This window comes from Strigops habroptila, chromosome 6 (assembly GCF_004027225.2).
Source record: "Strigops habroptila isolate Jane chromosome 6, bStrHab1.2.pri, whole genome shotgun sequence".
NCBI classification, from domain to species: Eukaryota; Metazoa; Chordata; class Aves; order Psittaciformes; family Psittacidae; genus Strigops; species Strigops habroptila.
Window position 1 is genome coordinate 30192217 of NC_044282.2, and position 13347 is coordinate 30205563.

The 13347-nt window shown below is 37.7% G+C and overlaps 1 protein-coding gene across 1 annotated transcript in view; it reads left to right on the plus strand.

The window, feature by feature from the left end:
* IMPG1 (interphotoreceptor matrix proteoglycan 1) overlaps positions 1-8170 on the plus strand; it is a 56413-nt gene extending 48243 nt beyond the window's left edge. Inside the window, exons 13-18 of the mRNA XM_030490349.1 lie at positions 114-655; positions 1446-1665; positions 5329-5539; positions 7348-7524; positions 7624-7805; positions 8139-8170. Of these exons, the coding sequence (XP_030346209.1) occupies positions 114-655; positions 1446-1665; positions 5329-5539; positions 7348-7524; positions 7624-7805; positions 8139-8170 (1364 nt within the window). The remainder of the gene's footprint in view (positions 1-113; positions 656-1445; positions 1666-5328; positions 5540-7347; positions 7525-7623; positions 7806-8138) is intronic.
* Positions 8171-13347: the final 5177 nt, after the last annotated feature.

Consider the following 13347-nt stretch of genomic DNA (forward strand, 5'->3'; position numbering starts at 1 on the left):
CTTGTTTTTCAAAATGCTTTAGTGGAAATACAACAAGCATGTTTTTTCCATGCTTGATGTTTGTTACGCTTGCTTTTCAACTAGCTATTTCTTTTTCCCTTGTTTTTCTGCAGCAGTTAAGACCATGGATGAACCAGAATCATCAGGCGATGACATTTTAGTGCCAGCCAGCACTTACAAAACTTTGCCTTTCTTTATCGGTTCAAGTGATCTCTCTACCACGCAGCCTGAAGATGTTATTACAGCTGTGCTACCATCAGACCAAACAGCACTGCTGCCTTCAGCAACCAGCCCATCCTACAGCCTCTCAGAGATCATCGAACAGTCCCTTGAGGTACCAGACTCCACAGTGCCCGGGACAGGAGTGCAGGATATTGCTGTCAAGCTAGATCACATAGGCGTGATGAGCACAGCCACACTGGATGAAGTGGAGCATGGTAGCGGTTACATCCCAGTGCTGACAACTGAGCCTGCAGAAGCCACCCCAGCTCCTACGCTGAAGTATGTAACTACCAGCTCCATGACAACCGCAGCCAAAGGCAAAGAGCTGGTGGTTTTCTTCAGCCTGAGGGTAACCAACATGCACTTTTCTGATGACCTCTTCAATAGGAGCTCGACAGAATACAAAGCGCTAGAACAACAGTTCATGCAATTGGTGGGTGAAAATCTACTTGAACAACATATTCCAATAATCAGGCACAGTTTAAACAAATACATGGAAAAGCAGAGTATTTTGACAATATCAGACCCTGCTACAGTTCAGTCTGATAAAGCTGTATATTGAAAGGCTCCAAAAGCCTGGGATGCCCTCAGGCATGAGGAAAAAGTTCATGAAGTCAGTGATGAAAGTTTCTACTTGTTCAAGAGACTCCAGATATATGCCTGGCATGTAATTTATTTGTCTTTTTCTTAGCTTTACAACAACAGTATAGCAGTGCTGATTACATCTAAGGCTTGTGTCTACATGCTGCATTTAAAAACAGGCCTTTTAAAATATATCATAGCTTAGCAGGGAGAATGGGATTAGATAAGGATTTTCTCTATGGGTATAATAGGACAGCAGATCAGCTCAGTAACACACCTATTATGTTATGCCCTAACCTACCTGGATTGAATGCTTGAAAATAATTAAAGTTAGTTTTTGAGTGAGGTGATTTTTTTCTCTTCCAGATGAATAAACTCCCCAGCTGCTGTGCATTTCATTACAGGGAAAATTGCTGTCCATCCATCTCAATATATTATTGAGAAAGACGCAAAAGTCAGAAGAAGATAGATAGTGCTAAAAAGAAAAGTTAATTTGGTGGTAGAGTTTAACAATTGTATTAAATTCAGACAAATAAATGCATGATGTGTTTACTCAATAATGAAAAGTTACTATAAGATAAATTAATAGCAAGTAGACATTAACAGTAAGTTAAAATAAAAGGCAATTGTCTGTTTTGCAGCTACTTCCATACCTTCAGTCCAACCTCACAGGTTTTAAGCAATTGGAAATACTTAACTTCAGGAATGGAAGTGTCATTGTGAATAGTAAAATGAAATTTGCCAGGACAGTGCCATACAATATCACAGAAGCAGTACACTGCGTTTTGGAAGATTTCTGCGATGCTGCAGCCCAGCGCCTCAATTTGGAGATTGACAGCTATTCCCTGGATATTGAGCCAGGTAAGATTGTGTTACTAATGTATGTGCAAAATTAAAACCAAGCAGATGATGGTCTTTTTCAGATTGTTACAGTTTCAGAAGCGTTGTTGTTTTGGAAATAACAGTATTAACAACAGCCTCCCAGTGATCAGGAGGTATAAGAAAAAAACCTCCTCATTATAAGGAGTAATAAGAAAAAACAAATTATCTACAGACATATTTTCATACTATAATGAAATGCTAGATGGAGGCGTTGGTCTGTCTATATACACCAACTGCTTTTCAGAGCCAAATGCAGTGAACTAAAAATTCTCTAGAATAAGGGCTGGGCAAAGGCAGGTATGAAGAACAGTCATGTGCAGCAAACCATAATTGAAAGAGTCATTAAATTTATTTTTGAAGAGCTACAGAGTTCACGACAGAAGGAGATAATTTCTAGGAACTACTGGATTCTACAGATGCTCGCTGACCAGAGCATGACTATATATAGCACTCCATAGAATTGGAATTCCAGAATCCCTCCTGGTTTAGTACCTTTCAAATAAGTCTGTAGTCTTTCTTAAACAGTAGGAAGTCAGTACCAACATATCTGGACACTTGTACTGTCAGAAGCTTAAAGTTTCAAAAACTATATTATTTTCTGAAATTGAAGTCTGGATCTATTTTCAGGTCCTAGTACTTATTTCAGGGCTGAATTTAATTTTATGGGCATGGAGAAGAACTACACCAATGCCTTACCATACAGATGCCTTTAGCAGTTTTGGTTAATCTGTCTTTTTATGTACAGATTTCTGACTATTCCAGAGCAAAAATCCATTTACAGTTCATGTAGACAGTTTCTAATCTATTTTCATTTACCTATCCCCTTGTGGCCACTAAGAGCACAAGCAGTGTGTAGTAAAGAAAGTAAACAAACCACAGCCTTCAAACTTTCAAATATGCCCATGATAAATGGATGTTTTGCTGAACAAAGTATTAAATGAGTTCACTAGAAAGAGTGAACTTCGGGGTACCACATGTTCTCTGCTTTGGTAGTGAACATTCATTAAATAAACATTAGAATTAGAAAGCTTCTAAAATGCAAACATAGAAAAAAAAAAAAAAACCTTTCACCTTCATCCATATCATCTGCTTTACTGATGTGGTATTTCAACATTAATTCCAGAAAATGATCTCACAATGACTTTGCTGGGAGAGCTGTTCTTTCAAGGCTTATGAGCAGTAGTAAAATGTCAAAATAGAATAAATTAGGTTTAGAAAGCCAGTATATTCCTGTACAGATGTTTCAAAGATCTACTGTCTTTTACTTTAGAAAACAAAAGCCAAACCAACCCAACCCAACTTGAGGAGTAAATTAAAGTAATTTAAGCAAATTACTATTTCGTTGTGAAAGTAAGAGCCATCTAGTGGTAATAACGTTATACTAAATCGAAACACTGATGGGAACTGAGTCCAAAACACGCATCAAGACTCCGCATCTGCAAAGGGCTGACAGCATTGGTCATAAATAATGCCATAAAGAATATCATAGCAGATTTTTAAAAATATCTGCATGCATTATTTTTGTAATCTAAACAAAGTGAAAACACAGAAGAGATGACAAGGTATGGCAGGTATGTAGCCCAATGCTTTGTTAAGGAAAATGAAACATTATCATAAAAAAATGACCCTGTAACCCAGTGGAATGATCACACTAAGCTCTACATGTCAAATGGAAATGAGCTGAGACCTTTTGGCTTTCGAAAACTCTAGACTGTAGCATACAGTCTAGGTAATGCGTCGACAGAGCCCATGTCTCCTTACTAGCAGTATCAGCCTTTATTTCCAGTACTATAAAGGTAAACTGACCATCGACACTGGGAAGAGACTTACAAGAGACATGCAGTTAATGCAGCTGTCACTGTTTTAATCAAGTCCTCAATCATATATACTTTTTTTAACCATTTTTCCTTTGGAAGTGTTCTGGGTTTGATGGGAGTGCAATCCTGTGTGGAGTAAGAAATGAATCTGTAAGAATTAATAACCCCTTTTTTGTCTCATTAGAAACTAAATTTTGTAATTTCCAATCAGTAGTATCCATCACCAGAACAAAGTACTTGAAATTTTGTCTTTTACTCTTTTTATTATATTTTTTTTATTGCAATATAAGGAAGGGTTTTCCTGGAAATATAAAGTTACTTTGTAACTTTTGATGCCCACTTGTTAGAGTTTACATGTACATACCTTTACAGTCCAGGAGAAAAGTAGATCCCAAATCAATATGCGCATTTTCTATAGCAAAGGGAAATGGAGCATGCTGAAACTCACTAGTCTAAAATCAACAAAGAAGGAACCAGCCATAGAATTATAGAGGGGTTAAAAGTGAACAGATCTGCTGAATTAATTTTTACCAGTAAAGCATAGCCATATGTCCCCGAGATTTCCAGTACCACTATAAAGAAAGCAGTGTTCATTTCTCATTGAAATCAGTCTTATTGAGCATCTAGTATGGAATATGAAGTGGCTCCAGAAGAAAGTCTCAGTACCTACAAGTCCTAGCTGCCATATTCAGCATGAACCTTCTTTAGAAACTACAGATTTTTCTTCTTAAGTAATTTTAAGCCTGTATAACAAAATGTTAAGCCATGTAGTCCAGCTCATATTTGCGTATCTGCTATCATTGCTTTCTCTGCGCTTTCTTCTCTTGGTTTTGTACCCTGTTTTTTTTGCCTTTCTGGATTCACATCTTATTGATATGAAATCTTACTGAAAGTGTTTGCTGGCAAGAATGTAATTTGTATCCCCTGGTCTCCTTCTCATCTTTGCCTTCTAAAGGATTTACCCCATACTGTACAGGAATACATAGTGTACCTTAGAGAGGTGGCTCTCTAAGACTGGTGGATGCAGCCCTCCTCCTCATCCCATCAGCACAAGCTGGGCTCATCTCTGGGTGCTAAAATGACTCCTCATGGGTTTGGTTTGGTTTTGGGGTTTTTTTTTTCATTTCTAGTAAGAAGAGAAGAGGAAAGGAGAAGTAGATTGTGTGAAAAGTAAAGTTAGGACTTTAAGCTGTCTCTGATTTGGGCCTTCTGTGAACATCAGCAGGTTCATTTTCCCTTAATCTCACAGAGGCATCCCTTACTAATATTTAAAAAACAAAACAAAAAACCCAGCAAGTTTTCCCAACGATAATATATCACTTAAAAAATAAAGCCCTGCAAGCATGCACTTCCTCTAGACAGTGTTTCTAGGTTGCAGTCCTCAAAGTATTGTGCAATATTCAATAATCTAATTCCTTTCCCTTGTCATGTCCTGAATTATGTGTTTAAGATCATTACAGCTGAAACTATTTCTAACACATAGGCAAAGCTGTAGCATAGTACCCATGAGTATAAAACTAGCACTTAGAGTAAAAAAATAATAAAAATATCCAAATGTGAAAATTCTTGTCAGTGAGATGAAAATAAAATCACAGCTTAATAGTGATGGAGTAAGCAAATTGTAAGTAAATATAAGCTTGCATGCCTGCTGTGTCATCTATAGAAAGAAGGATGTATGTCCGTCCTTTTATGCTAGGCTACATCCTCCTATTACCATGAACGAGTAGCAGGCCAGTAAATGTGAATTATCTTCTCTAGCTGCCACAAAGACTGTCAAGTTTCTTCAGGGTAACGCATCAATTAATGATTCACCCACCCTTTACAGCTGATCAGGCAGACCCATGCAAATTCATGGCATGTGACAAGTTTTCCGAATGCACAATGAACGAGTGGACAAAAGAGGCCGACTGCCTCTGTAAACCTGGTTATGCAAGCCAAGACGGATTACCCTGCCGGAGCCTTTGTGAGCTGGAACCGCATCTTTGCATCAATGGGGGGAAATGTGAGTTAGTTCCAGGAAGAGGAGCTGTCTGCAGGTAAATAAATAGTACTTGAATTCTGTTAACAGACCCCAATGTATCTATTGCATGAACAAGTAGGGCTGAGTATACGCTTTTCAACAGCAAATGAAAATAAGCCAAGGGTAATAAGCCAAGACTTCAACAATCAGACACTTTGAGCTACATTGCAGTTCCCTTCTTAGGTATAAATAGCCTCGCACTGGACAAATCCATTTCTTCCTATTAGTATGCACAGGACATCACGATCTAGTTATTTTTTAGAGATGCTTTAGAAATTTATTAGGAATTCACCATCATTGGCAGAGATGACACGTACGAAACCATGCACTCTTTTCTGATTTTGAAATACATCTTAGAAAAATGAAATAACACATTCACATTGCTATTGATTATAAGTAGTATTTCAAGAAACTACATTCTTCTAAGACATATTAAAAAGGAAATCAATATTCTTACAAGCACACCTATAAGCTCTGTTCTGATTCCAGACCACCCAATAAAGCATGTGAAGGCTGAGGCAGCTTTCAAGGCTTTCTGGGAAAGACTTGAAGATTAGCAGCTCCTCCTAACTGCAAATATACCCTAGGATTATACATTCCATAATGACTTTTACATGAAATGATGTTAAGCCAATATTGAGAGCTAGCACAGTACTTGAACGTATTAATTCTCTTTTCAAAGCATCAGCTTTCATCTCATTGTAAGACAGGACTACCCAGAATATGCTTGTTTATTCTCTCTTAATATTGACACTACCAGGTTAATGACACATCTTTAAGTGTACTTGGGGTTAATGTCAAAAAATAAGACTACTGAGCAAATTATTCATATATTTTCACTGCAGCAACGTAACTGCCACAATTCATTTTCTGCAGTGGGCATCACAGAAATGGTAATAGATTATACTGAACTCACCGCAATTATTGCTAAATTCCTGACTTGCAGAGTCACATTAGTGCAGCTGCGGTATTTGGAATTAGAATCAGCCTTTGAGCTAACCAGGTCCTATTCAAAGCCTTACTGAAGTAGCAAGGGCTATAAAGCCTACTCCTCCAAGACCAATGCACTAAGGAAAGTAATACCTTTACCTTTCAGAAAAACCCTGACTTGATGTACAGTAATAACCAAACCATCATTTGGAAGGATAAAAGTATTAAATATAATAAATAAAACATTTTGTGAATTAGAGCAAGTTACAAACTTGCCACCAGCCTCAGATTGACAGCTTGTGCAAACTTGTACAGTCTGCAGAGAGAAAATTACAGCCTATTATTTGCTTTAGTCAAGCACTTGTTCTGCTTTTGAATTTATTTAGAATCACAGTAGTTTTTCCACTAACTGGAAGCCCTCTGCTCTCATACAAAATATGGGTATCTTCTCCCTTACTTTAAAGGAAGTATTTGTAGTAGAACTCTTATTTCAGATTAAAATCACCAATAAACAGAATATAAGCCTCAAAAATGCATTTAGACGTTCCTCAAAAACACACTTGAACTTCTACAGTTGTAAACCACAAATGTTATTTTGACTTCACCTGTGGGGCTAGAAATTTGTCAGAGACGTTCCCAATGCAGAATTTCCTTAAAAATTGCAGGCTGCCAAAGAATGTATAATCAGTGTTGTTTTATTTAGCACTCACTCTCGTGAATCTAAGAATATTGTCTTTCCTTTGTTATCGCATTATTTGATACAGACATATAACAATCATATTGGGAATACTGTGCTTATATTTAATTGCAGATTTTCCTTTGTTTTCATTTGAGGTACTCTGTATGTTATGCCTTCAAGTTCTGTACCTTTTTCTCTTCCTCTCCCTATTTTAGATGCCCTGTACATAGACACGAGCTTTACCAAGGACAGCGCTGTGCAAAATTTGCTCCAGAACCCACACAACCCTTCATTTTTAAACCTCTCCTTCTTGGCTTACTAAGCCTCATTTTTCTTTTCATCATTTTCATTATTAAGTTAAGAAGAAAAAGCAAAAGAAACTCTAATTTGCAGTAAGATGCTCACAATCTTTTTCTTCACATTTCAAAATATTCCTTTTTTTAATTTTGCAATTTAAACTCTTACCTAAACAAAACTGTTCTGCATTGTAGAAGTCCTACTCTCAACAGCTGCAGTTCAGAAAATGCTGTAAGGATTAATCCTGCTTTTGAGCACGATGAACCCATAACTAGCTTTTGTCACACGGCTTGCAGCGTAAGTGCTTGTCTCAGTTCCTCAGAGATCATTGATCACGAAGCATTACATGAACTCGAACACACAATTCAGCCTGAAGGTAAAATGCATGGAAATGCTTTTCTTACCCCGCAGCAAAAGCCTCACCTCAAATAACGGGTCCATTTTCACATATTAACTCTACAACTGACTCAAATCCAATGCTAATCTCTTGCTTGGTAATTTCAGGACTAAAAATACTAATTCATTTACTTGCTTTCCACTTTTACTGCTGCATAGGTATTGTAACAGGACTGTAGAACTGCTTTCCTTACAGCTCTCTTGCACGGCTTTGGTGGCCCAGCCTATCAGAGTGCTTTTTGTGATTTAGTGAAATAACTAATATCTAGTGTTTCTGTTTGTTTAATTGTTTGTTTGTTTTAAACTGTTGTAGGTCACCAGACGAGTTTACAAAGCCAGGACTGACAAGTTAGTCTCTGAAATTCTTCATTTCCAGCATCAGCCAGACAAAACCAAGGTTTGTGACCATTTTCAAGAGCTTTAAAAATCTGTTGCGTTCCCTGTTTGTCAATGTTACCAGGAAGCCTCTTTATACTAATTCCATATAAAGGAAAGCTCAGGGGTTTTGGACGCTTCGTGACCACAACAATCCCTTCTTATGTGCTTTTATGCAACAAAGTTCCTTTCTGTAAACCCACTTGCTAACGTGTCAGTTGCTGAGCCACATAATGAATATCTAAAATAACAAAATGAGACAAAATGCAACCCAAAGGGGAAGTTTCAAATAGCAGTAACTGATCATTTGAAGGTAATTTGTGCCTGTTTAAGCTACACAGAGTTTGAACATGTAGGAATTCTAATTTGAGCAGAATACTGCTTGTATCTCAAACATTCACTTTACAACTTGAAACCTCTTGTATCTTTGAGGTCGGGGAGGGGAGGAGGGGGAAGCTGGGTCAAGAAATTCTCTAAAAATTGCCAGATTGTCACTTAAACCTCATGTATCTGAGTATGCTCTCTTGAAAGGAAGACAGAAAGCTTTGGCTTCACCATTTTCATTTTTCTGAATCACAGCCCAATTAGGAGCAAAAAGGTTTCACAATGGACGTTAGTACCCATTATTACTGAGACGATTATCAGTACAGGATTGTCCTGGCACTAGCTATACACTATGGGAGACCTAATACGTGGGCAACATGAACCTTTGGCTTGAGCCAGTAGATACATAAATGAAGGAACAAGTAGTGATACCATACGGAAAGATTCACTTTCACTGATCTTCATCGTACCCAGGTCTGTTCTCTCAGGTTCTCCAGGTCGCAGACTTTTACAGAGTCTCCGGTTCTTACAGACTGACCTGACAAGGTGGAGACTGGAACACACAGATAGAGATGGACAAGTCAGCAGGAAGCAGCAGTTTGGATAAGAATGAATTGGCTTCACTGCTGACAAAAACAAAAGCACAGACGGCTGCAATTTGTATTTTACAGCCATATTAAAAGAAATGTGTCTGTGGGTAATTGTAAAGCAACTTTCACACCAGCTGAACCACTTAAAATTACTACTTACAAAAGCATTATATATTTTATGAAAGGAATAAAATGGCTCATCTGTGGGAGAAAACCGGGCCTGTGTTATCTAGACGCTATTTGAATTGTCTAAAGTATATTGACAAAGCTCTTCCCAAGATCTAGAAGGAAATTAATTTAGTGAGAAGTGAGACAACCACAAAATAGAAATTGGTTTTAAAAAAATTAGGTGGTTTTGGCCATTTTTCACCATTACTTAAGTTCAAAATCGGTGTTTACATCAGAGTCCTTATGTAGAACACGCTTTTGATGATCTGAAAAAATTCAGTGGAGGAAGAAAAATGTATATGTAACACAGCTTTCATTAGCTGAAACGAAGAGCACCAATGCCATATCACAATTAAGAAAACTCCCTTGGGGCTAGGATTTTCAAAAACAGAACAGGACACTTGAATTCAATTTTCAGGAGGAGGTAGATATCTAGAACTCTCAGGCTAAATTGAAAATTCCAGTCTTTAAATTCTGTTTTTCAACGTGTAATGACAGCAGTGACAGGTTTTTAGGAGATATTATCTACAGTAAATACAGGTCTGTATTTATAAAGGCGCATGGGAAAATAAGCATAACATTTTGGCAGAAGCCAAAATGAGCTTCAGTTTCTTCCTTAGCATAAAAAATGTTTCCAGTTTAATTACAGCGTCACTACATGGAATATGACTGCAAAACTTGGTTATCGGAGGGAGTTTATTTGGTTGGATTTTTACCCAATTAGTCATTCAGGAACTAACAAGTGTGTTTCCCGTCCAGATGAAGAACTTGCTCTTCCTTTTCTCTAAGCTCAGTAGAAAACACAAGTTCTTACAAGCAGCTGAAAACCACAGCTGTCTCTACACATGGTGAGCTCTCTGGGAATTCGGTGCATCTCACTCCACCAACAGAATAATACGAAGCATAAAATGACTGTGAGAGTCATCTTTCTTTGGGCCAAAGAAGACCATGACAATGAACTAGAATTTACACATTCAAGTTAATCAGTTCACTGAGACTGAGACATAAGGCCAACAAGTCCACATCCAGTTGGCCTGATATATTTCGGAGTCAAACATGCTAAAGTTCTCAAACGACAACCCTGCCGAGCTGACTCTGCTTCCTACCTCACCTACACATGTGCTCTCTACTTCTTTGAAGTGAAAGCTGAAGACACAACCTCATTCAAAATACAGCTTTTCTCGTGCAATATCTGCTGTCCCTGTTAGTGACTGTCCTGGACCTTCTCTGTTCAGTGACAAAGGTGCTGAAAAATAGAGCACCTTGCTTTACAGCTGTAAGGGTGTTAGGTCCAACTCTCTAAAGTCCATTATTGTGCAGCTGGTCTAACAGATGCTTTTGTATAAACATCATTTACTTGTGCTTGTACACAGCATGGGTGAGTAGGCTTCCTTTTCACAGCATTATTTGGCAAAATTCAGTAATGGATCTAACCCTTGAAAAGAAAAAGCACCTCATCTAAAGAGTCTTCACAAACTTCTCTAAGCTTGTAAAAGAACTGTGCTGCAACAGATACTGCAGAAAAATCAGTTTTAACAACCTTAGATAAAATCTTAGAGGACCCAGAAGTATTTGATATGATATAGCCCAGAAGCTTTAGAAATAAAGCACTGGTAGAATCGTTTGTTTCATAAAGCTGAATCTAATTGGCATGGACAAAGACCACTTCATTGATTTAATTCAGATGAAGTCTAAAAGTCATTATAGATTCTCCTTAAGAAATATATAAAATACATCATTCATTGCTTATCAAAACCAGTAACTGACACATAGCATGACCCTCTGAAAAACTGACTCTCAGCCACCAAGAAAGATGGCTGAAATGACATTTGAGGTGAAGTCAAAGACTGCCATTTTTTTCACTCTCATGTCAGTCACCTGGATCACTAACAAATTGGAATTTTGGATTACAATAATACCACAACACAAGTTAGCCTGTTAGATCTCCCCCACCCATATCAGAGACTTAGTGTTTCATTACCAGAATACAGGGGAAAGATGACCTCAAGTGTGGTACAGAGCTGGAACTGCTAAGCTTTTTGTTTGAGAACACCTGGTGTTAGGTTCTACCAGTTTCCAGTTTGCATGGCACAGCTGCCACCTTGACACTTAAAACGACACACAAAAAACAAACATCCCAAAGATTATTTTCTCCCAGCTCTGCTGTGACTCTTGCAGATACTTTAGATAGGGCTTCCTTTGCAGCACACTGCATTCTCGTTACTTTACAGTCAAAAATACGTTGTTCAGATTCAGGTATCAGTGGCATTTGTTTGTTATTTCTTGTAGAGGCACAGCATGGTTATATCAGGGAGGAAAAACAGTAATTTTACTCTGAGCTCAGTGGCTTAGTATGTAAAAAGTAACTTCAGGATTAATTCAATTCTCCTTACCATGAACTGGAGATTATCTCAACAGATTTTAGTGAGACCCTCCCTATTAGCAGTAGATATATAATACATCTTCAAATTAAAAAATGATTTTCAAATGTCTTATCAGAGTTTCTCTTACAGGTATTAAAAAAAGGTCTGCATTATTCAAGACTGGACTTCAGATTGACTATGCATATGAAAATAATTCAAGGATTCCTAAAGATGTAACATTTTAGCTCTAAAATCAGTACACATTTTAAAAAAAAGTTTTATAAAAGAGAAACAACATGACCAAATTGACCAGCTATTTGATCATATCTTGGCTTTGCCTAGTCAGAAGTCATCGGTGTTAAGACACCAGCAATCAGCCTCCACTGCTTGCGCATCTTAATGGTGTTTTGATGCAAGAGCCAAGTGCTTACAAACAGGTTTTGCAGACAAGTAATTTCTTTCAATACTGTACGTCACAACCATTCTGGTAAAACTGTGGATGAAACTTCACCACGTCTATGCTCTTTTGTTAACCTTCCTTACATACACCAGTGTAAGAGGCAAACACAGAACTAAGAGCTGTCACTGACCCAAGGCCACATTAAAAGCGCTTGGGAACTTCTTCATTCTCTCTCTACAGCGCTTACATTGCAAATCACACAGAAGTTGGGATTAATTTTTTAATGGCTTCTATGAACATCAGATTCCAGTTTTTCTGTTAAAAACACATTATTTATACATATGTACATCCACACTTCACTGTTTAATTTCTGGTGAGAGTTAAACTGCCAGGTTATCCTAATACTTCAAACTTTTTGCTGAGAGACAACACCTGCAGTTTCACCTTTTCAGAACATGAGATTTCTATTCAAAAGTACCCTCCCAGGAGCAAGTAGGTTACAGAGTCGTGCATGAGCATGTACACTTTAAACTTGGTATACACACAAATCATTTTGAGAGGTTACTCTTAGTGTTTTTAGAAGGAATCTAAGCAGACAATGGGTGGCCATTAAGTATTTTATAGGCTTAGTAATTTACGCTGTATGGATCCACAATCCTGATTCAAGCATGAGTATAATTTTACCTAGGACATCTTTTTCTTGAGTATATCTGTATTTATATGCCACACCAGTGTTGTACAATACCCAGGCACTGCTTGCTGCTTGGTGCATACTAGAACTTGTACTTACAGCTCAAACTGAGCTTCTACAAAGTTCATGACTAAGCTGAATGATAGCTCCTCATTCAGATGGGAAACTGTCATGCATTGAGAACAGTCACAATTCTTTTTGCTTCATACCACACAGATACCGTAGCCAAGACTGATCTTTAGTTTACCGTATTACCTATGCTCAGAAGAACTGTTTACGATTCCAAACAATTAACTGCTCGGATCTGCCTGCAAAATCACCACAACTAGTGATTGTGTACAAATGAAGGCAATGCACCAAGAATACAAGGTTGAGTTTCTGAAACCTAAGATGTGGTTTTACACAGTTACGCTTCAGAATAAAATTCTACAAATACTTCTGGCAGGGCACTAGACATCATCCCTGCCAACAAACACTAGCTTTTCACTCTTGCTCACCTAAGTTAAGAATGCATTGAGAATGCTGAAAGCATACAATTTTTTTCCACCACAAATGTATTTTTGTATGTGTTCAGTGTATTTCAATTCATACTAGTTATCACTAGTCAGATT